Source organism: Electrophorus electricus, chromosome 17 (genome assembly GCF_041902795.1).
Source record: "Electrophorus electricus isolate QZ-2024a chromosome 17, ASM4190279v1, whole genome shotgun sequence".
NCBI lineage: Eukaryota > Metazoa > Chordata > Actinopteri > Gymnotiformes > Gymnotidae > Electrophorus > Electrophorus electricus.
The window spans coordinates 8283926-8301717 of NC_137513.1; the positions used below are offsets into that span (position 1 = coordinate 8283926).

General features: G+C 47.6%; 1 protein-coding gene and 1 long non-coding RNA gene across 17 annotated transcripts in view; one reads left to right on the top strand and one right to left on the bottom strand.

Moving 5' to 3' along the window:
* The window catches only part of tiam1b (TIAM Rac1 associated GEF 1b), a 55567-nt gene that overhangs the window by 14999 nt on the left and 22776 nt on the right, over nucleotides 1-17792 (bottom strand). For 6 of the 8 annotated variants that reach the window (XM_081699778.1, XM_081699779.1, XM_081699781.1 and 3 more), the window contains 15 exons: nucleotides 16148-16245; nucleotides 14362-15229; nucleotides 12072-12278; nucleotides 11308-11635; nucleotides 10132-10304; nucleotides 9737-9961; nucleotides 8567-8752; nucleotides 7641-7787; nucleotides 6837-6911; nucleotides 5581-5751; nucleotides 4968-5078; nucleotides 4059-4140; nucleotides 3833-3919; nucleotides 2744-2956; nucleotides 2012-2112 (listed from right to left, as the gene is read on the bottom strand). In XM_081699778.1, coding sequence (XP_081555904.1) covers nucleotides 2012-2112; nucleotides 2744-2956; nucleotides 3833-3919; nucleotides 4059-4140; nucleotides 4968-5078; nucleotides 5581-5751; nucleotides 6837-6911; nucleotides 7641-7787; nucleotides 8567-8752; nucleotides 9737-9961; nucleotides 10132-10304; nucleotides 11308-11635; nucleotides 12072-12278; nucleotides 14362-15219 — 2964 coding nt within the window. In that variant the 5' untranslated portion in view covers nucleotides 15220-15229; nucleotides 16148-16245. The remainder of the gene's footprint in view (nucleotides 1-2011; nucleotides 2113-2743; nucleotides 2957-3832; nucleotides 3920-4058; nucleotides 4141-4967; nucleotides 5079-5580; nucleotides 5752-6836; nucleotides 6912-7640; nucleotides 7788-8566; nucleotides 8753-9736; nucleotides 9962-10131; nucleotides 10305-11307; nucleotides 11636-12071; nucleotides 12279-14361; nucleotides 15230-16147; nucleotides 16246-17792) is intronic. The other 2 variants (XM_035534027.2, XM_081699784.1) reach the window with 2 other exon arrangements.
* LOC113578712 (uncharacterized) lies at nucleotides 746-12208 on the top strand. Of its 9 annotated transcripts, none has more exons than XR_014117823.1 (11): nucleotides 755-1110; nucleotides 1596-1741; nucleotides 1978-2285; nucleotides 2659-2850; nucleotides 4977-5048; nucleotides 5225-5319; nucleotides 5588-7773; nucleotides 7954-8006; nucleotides 8398-8760; nucleotides 9221-9363; nucleotides 9839-9964. It is a non-coding gene; the product is annotated as an uncharacterized LOC113578712 (long non-coding RNA). The 9 variants fall into 9 exon arrangements; XR_004776890.2 differs by having other exon boundaries at nucleotides 797-1110; nucleotides 5588-5720; nucleotides 7692-7773; nucleotides 9221-9964; XR_014117826.1 differs by having other exon boundaries at nucleotides 798-1110; nucleotides 5588-5720; nucleotides 7681-7773; nucleotides 9221-9964.

Here is a 17792-nt window from a genome sequence, read left to right on the forward strand (position 1 = left end):
ATGTCCAACCTGCTTGCCTTGCATGTGAGAGACTGTGGTGGGGTGAGCGAGAGTGTGCGTGTGTCCTTAGGCTAATTAGGAATTCTGTTACAGTCTTTGCTGAACCCATCAGCACCGTCCCCTGGTGCTGCATAGAGAAAGTGAGAGGAAGAAAGAGAGCAGGAAAGAGTGAGAACGAGAGAGAGAGGCTGGTGGAATCGCAGCATGCTACCAGAAAGTCAAACAAGCACACACACACACACACACACACACACACACACTTCCTCCTCCATCTTTTCCACTTCATTCAGTACTCCAGGACCCAACCACCTCATCACTGCCCAGGGGACGAACACCCTTGCCAGTCCGCTGCAGCCTGGCCTGCCCCCAAGACCAAACCACCCACAGCCATTTAAACACAGTATTTGTGCCAAAGAAACCCATACAAACAGCTCATTTTGAAGCTTATATACACAAATAAAAGCATTATGAGTAACATATTAGCTATTCCTTACATATTACATTTACTCACATGGAAACAAACAGCCCTCGCATTGACGGCCTTCACAAACTCACTTTCATTCATCTCCTCATTCAAACATCTGCCTACAAAAGTCTTAATTACTTCCCCTATTTCGGCATTTAGAATGCAAACCCAAATCAAAGACTTCTAGTGCTCATTTTGAACACGCTAATGAGCCCCCAGCCACCAGGGCGACTCGCTGCCTCATAGTGCTGGAGACATGTCAGATGGAGAAGCTCAGCTCTGTCGTACAGTCTGCTGCATGGTCTGGGGACGGCGGGTCGCGGAGCTCCCCCAACCCCGGGAGACTTCCGCGGAGGAGGCGGAGCGACAAGCGGCCCGGCGCGACCCCTCACGACCCACGTAACGCTCCCCGCATTCCAACCTTTCTCCGAGCTCCACCGGCAGTCGCCAGACGTGGAAATGCAGGCGTCTGACAAAAAAAAAGAAAAAAAAAAAGAAAGCCCGTCTAGGTCCGCCGAGCGTAGCGTCCCACCGTCGGCCCGCCGGGAGGGATCTGTGGCAGAGGGCAGGACCGAGACACCAGACAAACTGCTCCAGACTTTACGTAACGGCGCCTAATCACGGCCGCGACACGCCGGGAATGCGTAAGTTCCCGCCTTAGAAGGCCATTTCAACTTTATTTTAGCAAAATATAACACCTGAAAACAATATTTAAATATTGCTAACAACGTTGTAATTCTGCGTGGAGCGCACAAATCCACAAAAACGGCTAGCTGTTAGCGTTAGCTCGTTGTTTCTGTGTGTTTTTTTTTTTTAGCAGCTCTGCTGTGAAAATATTGTAGCCATTTTATGCATATACAGCAAGTTTGCTGACCCCCCCCCCCAAGTTTTGCTAATCTCGTTGTCAATTGTAAAACAAACATTGTAAATCATTGCGTGTCCATATCATGTACTAGGAAGTGTAGATCGATCTACTGGTACTAGTGTGTCAAAGTGAACAAAACCTTATCATTGAAAAAACTTCTCTCACGGAGTCTTGACACGCGTGTCTCCTTAAAACATTAATCGGAGCAAGTAAAGTGCTTCCATTTATTTCCAGTTATTTTAGGTTGCTGATGTATGTTTACAGGTGGCCGATATTTCTTGGAGACAATTCAGGCGAGCTGGTACTGGAAGAGCTGAATATAGTGGAACGTAGGCGACCGAGCGGCGCTACCCAGACCTTCAGCCTGCCACTGTGAACCTCATACAACTGCACCCAGCTATTCTCAGCCTGTGTGTGTGTGTGTGTGTGTGTGTGTGTGTTTCCACGCACAATCGTACAAGTACATCTGTGCCATATTTAGAACTATGAGAGCATTTCAGTTTTTGAACTATTTTTGTGTAAACACAGAGTCCACATTAATATATTGTAAAATTGCCTTTGCACCATACTAAATGTGCTGTAAAGTTGTGAGTGTGCTGTAAATCCATAATCAGTAGGGTAAAACTGTTATTTCATCCTGTAACAGTAATGGGACGTTGCACACCATCAGAGATGTCTACCTTTCCGTAGTCATCGTATTCACCAAAGAGCTCGGAGTCGTCGTCCAGGCTGTCCCCTGACGTCTCTGAGAGGAGACCAACCCCGTCATCCAGAATTTCCTCTGAGAGAGGACCAGATTAGCACAGAATGAAACACCTGCATTGCAACCTTCAGCTGATGCACAGTTGAGTGAAGACTTTGAAGGTCTGGAGTGCTCCTCCTTCACTACCCAGAGTTCCAGCAGCTCTGATGCACCCTCCACCCAGCTCACTGATTGGTCATTTTCTGAATCAGGTGGGTTGTGGCAGGGAGAGGCTGGAATGTGGAGTGTAAAGGTGCCACCATCCCATGATATAATACGCTAATCAGAAAATGGTCTTGTGTATTTCCTTACGAATTCAAAATAACTAAGAAAAATAAATAACTAAGAGGGCAAAGTTTGTTTACACCAAGTTACTCTATGTAGCAGTAATGAAGTAACTATGCTCAGATTAGCATAACAATAGAACCCATGAAGCATGGATGAGTGATTAGATAAAGGGTTGCATCATGTTTGCATTATTAAAACAGAAAAAAAAACAGTTGGGTCATTTTGATTCTGCTGGTTCTGATTTCAGAGGGAGCCCAGCTCACTCTGGTTCTAACCTGACCCACTTCTGACCTGTAGGGTAAATGAAAAATCCAGCTCGCCCTGGGTGTATTGCTCCAATGACTACACTCGTTTTGGTTCTGCCGGTTCTGTTTCAACTCACCCTGGTTCTGAGAGAAGATGTCAGTATGGAGGTGCTGGACAGCGTCTGAGCGTCTAGGGGGCTGGAAGCAGTGCTGCCTCCGGTCCACCAGGGGCAGCGTGTTCACGGTGAGCGAGAGGGACGTCTGTGAGAATGCTGCCTTCATGTCCGAGAAGGTCAGAGAACTGGAGTCCTTCCCATTGAGCTGCAGGATCTCATCACCTGCATTCAGACCTGCGTACCCACCCAAATACCCACTCAGTCAAACACAACCAATATTAACACAGTACACAAGGACTTCCACATTAACATATGCAAACATAGGCACAGCCTTACTTCCACCAAGCTTGCGTTATAATTAATGACCCACTACAGACTAAAATGTGACTGTGAGGGCACCTTGACATTTAAACACAAGCTAAATATCTTAATGATATTCCGATTAAATATCCAAACGTAAAAGCCGGACAGCTTCTAATGGAGTCCAGCAGCCGCTAGCTTCTCTTCTTTGTGCACTTGGGCTCTGTTGAGCTGCAGGCTGATGTACGTCTTGGAGAAAAGCGAGATATCGCCACGAAGTTGTAGTCAGATGGGGCCCAGAGGCAGGCCTGGGCATGCAGCTTGTACCCCTAACCCTGCCGGCACTTGGCCTTGATGTGCGCACAGTTCCGCTGTCAAATATGGCACTGGGCAAATTGGTGTTAGGCTTAAATAATGGGGCTGGGATAGTATAATGGTCCTTCCTTTTCCTCCGGAGTGGAGCATGAGTCAGCTCGCATGTCTAATTTGAGGCTTGCAGAACCCCCACAAAGCTCTCGATACGTGCGTTACGTAATGTTGTGTGGCACAGCAACACAGTCCACTAGCGTCTACAGAAACACAAAGCCCACAGTACAGCACAGGGAGGGAGATGAAGAGAGAGGAGGGAGAGAGAGAGAGAGAGAGAGAGAGAGAGAGACGCAGAGAGGGCAACAGAAGGACAGAAACCGAGAGAAAGAGGGGGAGAAAAAAACAAGGAGAGAGCAGAAAAACAGCTGGAAAACAGAAAGAAAGAGTGCATGCACTCTAAAAGAGAGAAGCTACTTAAGCAGAGAAGATGGTGTACTGCACCTTTAGCGAACGCCAAGCCTCCTGCTTTGACATCTGTGATGTAGAGCTGCTGCACACCCTCGTCCTCCACCACGGAGATGGAGAAACCTGTCAGAGAGAGGACAGCCCTAGCTATCAACACATCGCATGCACAAACAAACCCAGGCTGCTAGAGCAGAGAGAACATCCCACCCAGCACAGAGAGATCGTCTGTCAGGAATACTAACAGGAGGGTTATGGAGCCTACCGTATCCGATCATGCAGGACTCATCCCGATCAAACTGTATGACTTTCCGAATCTTGGAGCAGAGCTCAATCTCCTTGTAGAGCTGATGGAGGGGAAGAAAATGAGACATATGCTTTTGTTCTATTTCACTTCGAGTCTAGCTCTCCATTTGCAATGCATGGGCTTTGCAATGGTTTAGTCTGCATACGGTACCAACAGCTAAAGACAAACACACTGAGAGACAAAGAGGGAGATACATAGATGGACAGAAAGAGGAAGCGAGACCAAGGAGAGAGAATGAGAAAGAAAAAGTGAGAGAGCAGCAAAAGATGTGGTTTTTATTTGCAGAGATCTTGCTCCCGACAGGATCAACATTTATCGGTAAAGCCTGGCCAGCATAGTCATTCGCAGCCACGTTAATCAATGGATCATTTCAGTCACATTTGCAGCTTCTAAAAATGAATTTGTGAAATAAGAGAGTGTGAAATTTGTATATGACAGGTATGTGATGGGTGAAGAGCCTGGAAAAATTGGTATTCATATGTCTGCTGGTGCAATACTGTGGACTGGTCTGCTGGTGGCAGTGGTGTGGGATTTCAAACTGGACTGAGCATGTGAGCAAGAGAACGAGACGCTAGCAGTATTTGCCATGACTCCCTGCTTGTTATGTAGTTCATTGTTTTGAGTGTTTGAGTACTTCTGCTTTTACTGTCCACTCTTATGTAGGTGGATCCAAATTCTTAGTGGAACAAATGTACGTGATAATTATCCTAGAAATTACAAACTAATAGGAACTTTGTGACCCAAAATGGCATAAACTAAGTGAATGATTTCAAATACAGCCTCTTTTAACTACACAAACGCATCTTTAAGCTGTGGGTTTTGGGGGGGGGGGGATAATAATAATAATAATAATAATTTCCACCGCACATTTACCAGGTCGTAGACGTCCTCCTCCGGTTTGGGGATGTAGAACTGCACCTGTGTCTCGATCAGGAACTTCAGCCGCAGGTAGTGCTTGGTGGGATCCAACTCATTAGCCTGGGGGGGGGGGGGAGAGCGAGAGCGAGAGAGAGAGAGAGAGAGAGAGCGAGAGCGAGCGAGCAGTGAGCCAATCTAATGCCCAATATCCTGCATAGTGTGATGGCTATATGTTTTGTAACATGAATGATTGTGTGCCGTTTCAGAGAAGCAATACTTTAGAAAGGATGTGTGAAGAAGGAAGGAGACAGCTTGACTGGGCAGAGGCTCATGAGACAAATACCCAGAGCGTCACGAGCAGGTTAACAGAGCACTCACTTGCACAATTTAGCATTTTTGCTAAATTTACACATTTCTCACATTGCTATAGGTAACAAAACCTAAACTGATTGAGATTGAATTTGTTTATTTGCACGATTGGCTATTTCTGAGCTGGTCAATAATTAATGAATTAATGCCAGCATGCGACTACATTCATCTATTAAGATAAGCCTAACGATGAGCTAACCTGCCTCTTCAGAAAGGCTGTGTGTAATTGGCTGGCATGAGGAATGGGCTTTACCTTGCAGATGGTCTCCAGGGTGTCGAGCGCGGACTCTCCAGGTCGCACGATGGCTAGCACGGGGCGCCCGTTGGGCAGACACACCCAGGAGGGCGTGAGGTGGCCTCTTGCCCAGGCGTCCTGCTCTGCTCCTGGCCTCAGTGAGCCAATCACACATGCTGGGTCACCTTTCTACAGCAGGAGCAGCAAACAGACCGTGAAACTGGCTAACAACACATTAGCAGCTATGCACACACACTTAGAGCGTTTGGCAGACACTCTTATCTACAGCCACTTACACATTTAATAGCATGACAGTATGTGAGCTCCTTGGGAAACGAACACCCCCCCCCCCCCCCCCCCCCCGGCAACAAAACAAACCCTCTCAAGGCAGGGGCATGGCTAAACATTTTCTTACAAAGCGTATTAGACTGATATACACTACAACACACACCTTCACAATTACACAGCCAAACAGAATGGTTCAATCCAAGCCTAGCTCCATCAAAAAGAAGAGATGTGTTGAAGAATGTCTCATCAAGTCAAAACCTGCCATACCAATGACCTTATGGTGCCACTACATCATTACCAACACCCAGGCACTGCTAACTGGGGTGCTTTCAGAAAGATGGAGGACAGAGCAAAATTTGGCTTATTCCAAGTGCTAGGCTCTCTATGCAATAAGGCTGCTGACCCTGCATCACATCGAAAAAACCCCAACCAAATTCGTTAGAACTGTATTCTCCTGGATTATGATGAGTATCTTGGACTCTAACCTACTGTACTAGCTAGGATGCATTCTATGAGTAAATGACAAAGTACTTTTGTAAGTCGCCCTGGATAAGAGCATCTGCCAAATGGCGTAATTGTAAATATAAATGATCTTGGAATTGTTCCTAGATTAGCAACAATTCTTAGGACTACAGATATGGAATGTGAAGCAGGATGAGAGTCTAAAAGCTATGGCCAAGAGCCAAAACTAACAAGACTCACAGAGAGAGCTGATCTGGGATCAGCTCCTTTGGCCCATGTAACTATAAAAGGCAAAAACCAATCCCAGATACCACAGGGCCCTTGAACTTTCCAAGGGCTGACAGGGTGACAATGGTGTCTAGGTCCGATGGTAGTAAAGATGTTTAGATGATGAATGGAAAGGATGATTGAATCAATGTATAAGTGGGGCTGAGAAGGCAGGATGGATGAATGAATGTATGGCGAGATGATAAATGGACAGAGTGATTGATGGAGTGAAGGGCGGACGGGTAAGTGGGGCTTACGAGAGTCTCCCTTGAAGATTCCCCAAACATGCCCTCCAGAGCGCTCTTCATTGGCTCTTCCCCTTCTGCGAAAACCTGCGAAAAGAAATGTCTAAGTTACTAAATACATTCAAATACAAAAACACTCAACATGACAAAAGTGAATGGATGAATAATCTCCACTCCAAACAGAACTGTGGGGTTGTAATGGCGTGCACTGAATACTGTGTGTGGGCGCACTGAGACCACAGCGCCAGAGGAAGGTGTGTGTACTGAATGAAGAACAATATGAAAACACATTCACATAGGCGTTTCTGCTTTATGCTGGGGTGGGAGTTTGTATTAAGTTTGTATTTGTATATTTGTGTGTATTTATGTACATTTGTACACGTTCAATCTTGGTGTGTGTGGGGAGGAGAGTTATTTAATCACTATGTTTAAATGGGTATGTGTGTATCTGTGTGTAGGTGTTCCTGTTTGATACTGGGGTGAGGGTGTGTGTATCCAATTTTTGCTGATGTGTGAACATTGTGTGTGTGTGTGTGTGTGTGTGTGTGTAAACCTGTTTGATTTTGGGGTGTGGGGGGAGGGAGGTATATATGCACATGTGTATACACCTGTTTGATACTGGTGTGTGTGTGTGTGTGTGTGTGTGTGTGTGTGTGTGTGTGTGTGTGTGTGTATATGTATGTACCTGTTTGATACTGGGGTGTGTATGTATGTACCTGTTTGATACTGGGGTGTGTGTGTGTGTGTGTACACCTGTTCGATACTGGGGTGTGTGTGTGTGTGTGTGTGTGTGTGTGTGTGTGTGTGTGTGTGTACCTGCTCGATACTGGGGTGCGCTTTACTCCTTCTCTTGGAGTTGGTGTCCAGCCCCCACAGTGATGAGAAGCGGCTCTTGCGTTTGCTGGTGGAGCGTGACATGGCGTGAGCCCGCCTGCGAACACCACTTTCTGTACGTGCTGCCACCTACACACACACCCCCAAAAATTTTATTCAACATTTACTTGAGACTCATGGTGTGTTTTCTCTCTCTCTCTCTCTCTCTCTCTCTCTCTCTCTCTCTCTCTCTCTTTCTTTCTCTTTGTCTACTGTTTTCTCTTCTGATTTCCTTTCTAAAATGTTCTGGACAAAGGAACAAAAAGCCCAGTCCAGACTAAAAGACCAAACGAGCATGCTGGGATAGAGGTGTGCATTTAGCCTTTCAAAACACTTTCTATACACTGCCTTCCCAGAATTCTCTCCCCCTCCTGCTGCTCCGGCTATGGGTGGCTACATACACGCCATATCGACCAGCCAAAACCAAGGCAGACTTTTAGAAGAATGTCCCCCCCACACACACACATACACAAAACATTAACATGTCCAAGAAGCACACAGACACACACAAACATGTCTGACAAAGACACATGCTCCCAAATCTGTCCAATACACACACACACACACACTCAATTTCTAACAGACATGAGAGTGGAAGGGGGCCAGGTGCCCCCGGTAGCACTGTAACTAAAATAAGTCTGATCCAATGCTGCTTGGCATTCATTTATATAGCTGCGGCAGGTTTCTGTTAAACTTGCAGGAGGAATCTGAGGAGATGGCGCAGAGCAGGGCGGCATCACCCAGTCCTGAACGTTCCTGTCCAAACCGCACACAACGCGTGCGGCTGTACACGAAGAAGCGGAGATGAGAGAGACTGGAGAAATGGAGATGGAGGGAGGAAGTGGAGAGCAAGATGATGGGATAGTCACCAGAGCATGGAAGGAGGAGACGGAGAAGATGCCCAGGCGGCCCATGGCCATCTTGGTGGGACGAGAGGCGAAGGCCAGGAGGCGCTTGGGGTTGGGAAGCTCGCCGCCCTGCAGGCTGGACAAGTAACAGCGGAAGCGGAATAGATCCATGTGAAACTGCTCCAGATTCTGTTCCCAAAGGAAGATCTGAAAGGGTAGGAGGAAGGTGGGTGGGAGGTGGCAGAAAGGGGGAGAGAATGAAGGGTGAATGTTTGCTACAGTGTCAACAACATTTCACACTTTTCTGGATTGACACTGCTGTTGTCTGAGGAACTACAAAACAGAATGGTGAACTGCTGTTTGAAATATACATTTAAAAGTGAAAGTTTGAAATTTTGAAGTGTGTGTGTGTGTGGTGTGTGTGTGTGTGTACCCTGTAACTCAGAAACACAATAATGTGCATTCCTGGACCATTCCAGACTGCCATTAATTAACTCACAATGAGTGCACTGGCAGTCACATACACCAACACACACACACACACACACACACACTTGTTCCCATTGGAACAAGAGCTACTCAATCTCTCCCTGTTTTAGTGAACATCTATCAAGTTGCACACAAAGACGGTAATTAGTGACTGGGGTAAAATGATGTTCTCTTATCATCTTATAGGCAACTGCGGTGGCAGCAGTCATATCCTGTAGGAGAGAAACTCCACCCAAACAGATGTGTAGAAGTGCAGTGCTGTCAGGATGTTGTATTGCCCAGTTTATTCATCTTCCTAGATGGCCTGAGCCAATTCATTCATTGACCAGGTGGGCGGGACAAAATCCGGAGGGTATTTTTACTGTATGAACTCGGACTATACACCTTGGTAGATAAAACCCTACCTGGTCATACTCATGTATTCAAGTCTGACTAAATGAGAAGGACCTTCAGAAACAAGACTTCCTCAGCGTAAAGCATACAGACACAGATTTCTAGAAACATGGAATGTCCATTTGTATGGACAGAATCCTTCGTTGGCAGACAGGGTTTATAGGTAGCATCTGTGTAGTCCTGCCATAGAACTTTAAACAGCCTCCTCTGCCCCGTCCAGCTGTAGTTCCTCCTCTATATCAAATGCTTTCCACACCTTTTATAGCCTCTCCCACAGTTTAGCCCCCCCCCCCCCCCCCGCTGCGTTACCTGCTCCAGGATTGTCTTCCTCTTCTTGGTGTCGGTGACAGAGGCCAGCTGCATGTCTCCCATCTTCTTCATCTTCTCATCCATGTCAATCTTCTGCTCCAGCTTGCGGAGCTCGGAGCGCAGGAGCCGCGTGGTGTCGTCACGGCGATGCTGCCGAGCAAAAGCCGCCGCGCATGCAGAGTGGATCGCCGTGACCCAGTTCTCCAACTCCGTCTGGCTACACGTCTGTGTGGGAGGGAGGGAGGGAGGGAGGGAGGGAGAGAGGGAGAGAGAGAGAGTGTGCACACACATAATATCAGACATTTCATCCTCAACATTGACCTCACTACATGTCCAGATAGCCTCAGACAGATTTCGGGCCGCAGTCCATTCTGTGGAAAAACAGGAGTGTGTACCTGAAAAAGATAGGAATCACCCATTGAGTTGCTGAGGCAGAAAACGAAGTCTTTCTTGGGGTGTTCCGGAACAGCCTGCACGATGCTGTTTTCGGCCCAAACAGCATGCTTGGGGACGCTGGTGTGATCGATCCCGGATCGCCCGTCCGTCTCGTAGAAAAAAAGAGTGCATCCTGGGGAAACAGATATTCACCCGCTCTTCAAAAGGTGCAAGCTTCCCTTAGCAGATCTTAAAAGAATGTCCACTTTGATTGCACCAGTGAAAAAAATCGGTCCAATTCTTTTAGTCGCTATGTGCTATGTGTCCACTCTCTTTAGCAGGTGTGTGCCCAACAGATTCAGTCCACTCATGTTTTTCCCAACGGAGCTCTCACTTAAAACAGCAACGGGAAAATCCCATTACTGCCAGTTTTTATTGGCTTTATTGATTTAATTCTGCTCTCCAGTGGCCAATGGTAAGAAGTGCAGGTCAGTGTGCACATTAATACAGATTTACCTAAATTAATTTCAACAGATTTAATTCCACACAATGCCAGGAAGAGCTTGGAGTTGATCGATATGATATTGGTTTGAGCTGTTGTTATAATGTGGTATTTAAAACCATAAAATATAATGATCATTATGATTTTTTTTTTGGTTTTAGAACAGGACTGTTAGTAGATACTAAATGGATATTAAGCATTGTGAAAAATTCTTCCATAACTCTTCAATTTACAGGATTATAAACACTATAATAATCACCATTATAAGCTTCTTTCAGTATCATGAGTATCACGTAAAATATATTAGCTCCATACATGCACTTATAGGGAAATTAACTCCCAAACAACATCGTAAAGACTATAACAGACACCGTAATAAACTTGTTACAGTGACTCAGCAGTGTGTTAGCTCAATTTTCAGGCAACTTCTGAATAAAAGCATGGTGGGAATTTAACATAGTAATATTAACACCATAAACCTCTTGCAGGACTACTGAGATAACCGAGTAGCGCCAAAAGTGTTTGAGGTCGAGTTCACAAAATAAAAGTGCTGCCATCGATTTGTGTCCCCCAGTTTCTGCTAATCGTTTGTACCTGCTGCATTGAGTTAATTATTTAATCAACGCGGCTGTAACAAAATCCTTGAGACTTTTACTTCGCGAAACTGAGCTATCCACAGCTAATATTCAGATACCTTTCAGGGAGACCCAGTAGCTTTTCCACTTGCGACGGGCGGCGAGCTCCACTTTTTTGTTCTTCTTGTGCACGAGCAGGTTCTTGACAGTGAGGCGGCCAGCCTTCCGCACGCTGCCCTGGGCGGCGGCTATGCCAAGCTCTGAGTGATAGGCCAGTCCCAGCAGTGGCTCCGTGTGATAGGCCAGTCCCAGCAGTGGCTCCGTGTGATAGGCCGAGCTCAGGGTGACGCTGCTCTGCTCGTCGCTCAGAGCTGACACCTGCTCTTCTGGAAGCTCCGCCTCACACGCGCTCTGCTCCAGTTCCTGCCGGAAGTTCTCATACACCCCCTGCAGTTTGAGATGGAGTAAGCAGCGGTTTGTGAGTCGTTACAATATCGGAATTTCCAATGCAAGCTTGTTTTTACCTAAGAAAACAGTAAATAATCATTGAAGTTTTCAAATCGCAGTGGAATGGATGGTTTCTTACAGCTTGCATTGGGAACAGGAAACACCTATTACACTGATGGATTCTCTGTCAACATTTTTTGACAGAGTATCCATCCTTCTACCACATCTGTTACACATGGTCGATCACCATGGACAAAAACTCCCCTGTGCTTAGAAATTCAAATGATGGGAGTAAGGGCAGCTACTGCAACGCGCCTTCGACTCCTGCCCTTAAACATCCGTTTATAGTCGCGTTACGGTGCGCAATTAGGCTGAGAAACACTGGGAGTGTGCCTTTGTCTGGTACCAAAAACCTTCCAAGCCTCCTCCACCTTACCTGCACTCCTTCTCCAGGCCCAGCTCCACTGCTGCTGCCGCTGTCACTGCCGGCAAAGGCGCCCCCTGCTGGCGTGGAGTACGCAGAGAAGGAGGTGGACATGGCCTTGTAACGGCGGGAGTGGAGGTGCTGGGACCCCTCGCTCTCTCCAATCAGCCCATCGAGCCCACTTTCCTCCAGCTCGCTACCGTCCCCCGCTGTGACGTCCTGACGACGGAGACATGCGCGATACACATGCAAAAGCGACTCAAGGTTGTTGACACTGCGAAAGTTCCCACGATCATTTGCAAGGGTGTCATCTTACAGTGGACCAATCAAAGCAGCCCCGCCATCCGGCTCAGGCGGTCTCTCAGGCCCACAGGTACTAGAAGCACCTTGTAACTCTCCCACAGGCCCTCCAGGGGCTGGCGAGCAGAAGGCATGCTGCCACCTCTGAAGGGAGCAGGAGCCTGCCTGGGGAACGGGTCACAGCCCTGCCTCTGAGTGATCTGGCTTCCCAGTGAACAAGCAGTCAGGATGCAGCCTGGAGTGCTGGCATGCTCGTACGCTACACGCAGGGCAGGGCAGGGGTTTGGTGGGAGCTTTCACACCAAACCTGTCGTCTGCTGAGGGTCATGTGACACAGCACGGCATTCTTTTGGCCAGGGCGACACACAACCCCAGCAGCACAACTTAGATCTCTCTCTCTCTCTCACACACACACACACACACACACACACACACACACACACACACACACACACACACACTCTCTCTCTCTCTCTCGCCCCTCCTGTCTTCTTTTTCTCTGTCTTCCTCTCTCTCTCTCTATCTCGCCTGGACACACACACCAAACACATAATTCCTACTGTTGTGTTCCCATGTCAGTAAGAACTTTAAAAACCCATTTGCATGACAAAGCAATTGAGTGGTGTGTCTCCTGAATCTGAGCTGCAGAGCTGGAGAATCCCAGAAACCATAAAGCGCTGGGAAAAGCAGCGCTGCTCTGGTGTACTCACAAAACAACCCTCCCACCCATTCCGACTCCACCCAATACCTCCAACCCTGCCCACTAGTGACCCTCACTGCTTCTCACCCCTGCATAAACAACCCCTTTACAGAGCCCCACTGGCCCTCACACTGCCATACTTCGTTACCACCACCTTACGACAGGCACAGGTCTCCCAACAGCTCCGCTGAGCCTGCGAGTCTCAGTACGGTATGATTCCACTGCAGTATTCACTGCCTGTCCAGATTGGCTCCACAAATGAAGAAGGAGGGGAGATTATTTGCTTGGCTAGAACAAAATGGCAGGATCTAAACATTTCAGCTTTTGGGTTCTGATTTACAGGAGCCATTAGCGCTCGGGCTTCATGGTTTGTGGAAGTAATTATTTGACCTGAGAACAGTGACAAAACGAAGAACCCCAAATCAGGGTTTCGTCTGCGTATACAAGTATATTGAGCTGGAATACTGCACACTCAGCAAATATGCAACATGCGCACAGCGTGCGTGGGCAGAAAGCATGCTACATCCAGGAGGAGCAAATGGCATTCTGCTCAGAATGCATACTGCTCACACAGTACAGCACATCCACGTGAGCATGGCTAGAGCTGTGAATGGGGGAGTTAAGAATCTGCACACGCATGTCATGTTCCACGCACGTGTTCAAATGGGGGGTGGGGGGATCGTTCTGGGCTGGCACAATATTGGAACACAAACACCCACAAATTCTGAGCTGTTTAAGGGGTTCCTCAAGCTGTTGAGGGTTTCTGTAAACAATCTTGGAATAATCATTCTCTCCTCATTGATTTCTTGAGATACTTTGCAGTCCAACAATAACTTTGAGCTTGGCACTTCAGAAGAGCTAATATACTGGATAAATGGGAAACATCTCGCACAGCTACAGACTTGACTATTCTTATTAATTAAAAAAAGTTTAAAAAGTAAGAGAAATCTAGAGTATTGTAATGTGAGACTGGTGTAATAAACTCAGTGTAATAAACTGGCGTAATAAACTCATTTTAAGTGAATTCATTTGAATTATTTATGTGTGTATGTAACATTCTACAGATCTCAGCATGAATGTGTGTTCTGAAGTACTCCCATTTTGTTTGGATTCAGATTTTTAAAGCAAATGAGGATTTATTAAAAGGTAATTTAGCCAAATGTGCGAACATGGCTAACAAAATGTTAACATGGACAACTGCTTGCTAACTTGTTATGTATTAGCGTTTGAGCATCAGGCTTTTTCCTCGAGTCTCTCCCAATTCACCCTTAAAATGAACTGAAAAACACAGCAGTTATGTACCTGTATGGTTTGTGCCCGCCTCCCTTGCATGGCTCCCTGGTGATTGGTCAGTCCCTCTGACAGACAGTGGGATCGGCGACAGGGCAGAGTAAAGGCTCCGTAGGCGGCGCCATCATCTTCGCACAGTGACAGCATCTTGTCCTCGTCACCGTCCCCCATTACAGCGCCGCCTTTGTGGCGCTTCACGTAGCGCAAGTGAGTTGGGCGACCCGCCGGGCTCTGTGGCCCGTACAGCTCATCCAATGAGCTGGCTCGGGTGGCGTCGGGGGCGTGGCCTTGCTCGGCCACAGCAGCGATCTCCTCCGTGCTCGTCAGGTGCTCCATGCTCCCGTCGGACAGAGACACCTCCAGTGAGTCCTCCCTCCACATGTCTGCCGACTTGGAGCGCTTCTTAAGGAAGTTGTCGCTGTCCTGTCGGGGCCCGTCCTGGGTGGGCTGGAGGGAGGTGGCTCCCCCTAGTGGCTCGGAGCCGTCCGGCTCTTGGTCGGCGCTCCGCTCGCGGTCGGCGGTGAGGCCTGTGGCCAGGGGGGCGCCTGTCTCGGCGTGGAAGGGCATTGGCCGCAGGTTCATGGCCACCCGGTCCACCCAGATTGTGCCGCTGAAGTCCGGAAGGGCATCGGCGTCATTGAACGGCTCCAGGCCGTGTTCTGCCAGCGACTGCGGGATGCTGGGCGTGCTGCTCGAGCGCGTGCTCGTCTCCGAGTTGCGGTGCTCTGGCTTTCCGGACGCGCCATGGCGGGAGTGGTACGACTGCTTCCCAGACAACCGCAAGGATCGGGACACGCGCTTCCGGGAGAGCTGACGATTCCGGTCGCCGTAGAAACTATGGCTGCCACACTGGCTCTCCACGTTACCCATAATTCAGAGTCTAGAAAAAAATGATGGTGCATTTATACATTGGGGCAAGTATTCTATATTATTTCTTATATATTCTATATACATTCATATTTTGTGTGCTGCAAAAGAAAGAAAGAAAACATAAAAAAGAGATGGGGGGGGGGGGGGGTATAAGTGCTATAAATACATATGAGTTCACATCTACAGTGCAGGCCTGACCAGCCCTCTGCCCAGAACAGGTGTACGGTCATGCTGCGTCCGTTCTGTTCTGCCAATTTTTACAGTTAACAAACAGACCACTGGTGCAGAACCTTCGGGGATCAGCTGCACGTTAAATGTCTCTTAGCAGTGATCAGTGGCTGCCTTTCATTGCCTAACGAGAACAACTCTGTGCCGATATAAACTTTCGTATTCCTAGGAGTGAAGACGGTACCCAGGAATTCAGCGGACAGATGAGATGAGATGAGATGTCTGTCAAGCTCAAGAGACCTGTCTAGAGATGGCAGAGAAGCCACAATTATAAACCACCCGTGTCACTGTGCCTCCTGTCCAGCTAAAGCCACTTCTAATTCAGGTCTGTTACATGGAGAGCTCAGTTTCTATACTCAACACCGGATGCGTTGTAGCCTTTATCAAGGGAATGAACAGGAGGGCAAGCCGCGAGCCGCTCTGCTCCTGCGTGCAGTCACGAAGCGCCCCCCTCAGACCAACACCAAACGGTGACACGCAACACTTTTCACGTGACTCGCTCCTTTTAAAGTGCAAAACATGCTTTATTTCTCAGTGGTTTTATTGTTGTGGCTCTTTGAGAACAGGTAAAGCCTGACAGAACTGGTCAGATAAATGGAAAACAAAACAAAACAAAAAACAGGAGCAAAACAAACAAACAAACGGAAGAAGACCCATGATTAGGGACCTCCATGATCCCGGATCATGTGGCGTGCTCTACCTGCGGGGTGGTGAAGACGTCAGCGGCATGTCAAACAGAGCCAAACACATCTCCACTGGGGGACCAGGCTCCTTTAGCTCCTAGAGACCCGCTGTGCCCTGGGAAAGAGTAGAAGACACGAGAAAGAGAAAGAGAAAGACAGACAGACACACAGAGAATGAGAGAGAGAGAGAGTTAAAATCTCTTGCTTGATGAAGGAATGCAAAACCACAGCATTCTCCCTCAGTCCCTATCAGTACTTGATATGCCTCATTTCGAATCAGACTGCGAGATTTGCCCCGCACACAAGTGCAGGAGAGCGCGTTTTCCTGCAGCAGGATCAATTCCCCCACTCCCTCAAACCCTTGCGCCGGGCTGGATCTGAGAGTGTAGGAGTGAGAGATTTACGAGAATGCAGTTCTGTGGCTGGGACCACACACGACCGTGCGGTTACGCAAGCTTTAGTAAACGATATGTAAAAGGGGCTCATCTTACCACCACCCTATAAGAGCTGTGTGTGTGTGTGCGTGCACGCGTGAGTGTGTGTCAGCGTTTACTACTTCTTTAAGTCCAAGGCAGAATCAAAGGTGAATAAGCTTTTGCACCCCAAGATGTACTGCTACTTTTCACATGGAAAGAGTCATACGCCATACTCGTATTTACACATACATCAAGCTATAATAAACACATATGTTAACATATAGTTAGCAAGTAAATCACAATCTACTAGCTATTAAAGAGCAGAAAACACTAACTGGCAACACAGCGGTTCCAGTACTCCAAAATGTAAGAACACAACCCCCCCCAGAAACAAGTGCTAACTATGAGGATGCAGCACTATAATGAACTAATCAATACTCTCTGCTCCAATAACAGTCCTAGGGTTCAAGGTGAACTATGAGTCTCCATATGAACAACAATAACTAACTGGACAGTTGATTAATAAAAATGCCATTAGCATCCTGGACTTATTTTGAAAGGAATCGAATAAAAAAAATTCGATATGAAGTATTCGAAACGCAAGAGATGGCACATGCAAACAAGCGCAGTGAAGTGCAGTAGCCATGGCAGCACTCTGGTTGAGTCATCGCCCTCAGGCTGGGATCAGACAGGAGCTAGAACACGCATGGAATTGTAGCAGCAGCCCCAGGAGAGCATACAGCTACCCAACCAAACGTCTTCACAAGGCCGCCGTCAATACACAAAGCGTCCACCAGGGGGACTGGATAGGGCATCATTTTCTGTGGCTTCTGGAGCTTGTAATGATCTTTTTCTTTCTTTCTTTTTTTTTTTAAATTTTGCCATATTGAACAATATATTGAGGTGATTTCAGCCTCGCTCTGTAGCTGCTGCTGCATTGGGAACACGGTCGTCACATGGTTTTCCTTTGAGAGGACAAGGTTGTCTCCCTCTCTCTCTCTCTCTCTCTCTCTCTCTCTCTCTCTCTCTGCCTCTCCTCTTCCACCCCTACAGAGTCCAGGGTGTACGCCTGCTGTGTAGATGAAATGTCTTGGCGTATCACCCTGCCTCACAACAGCAGAGGCCAAGCACTCAAGACACAGTGGGTGGCATTGCAGCATGTAAGTCAGACAGTTTGTGGGGGGGGGGGGGTCTGGGAGAGGAGGGTTGGGGGCAAGTGGTGAAAGAGTGAAAGCAGGAAATGTGT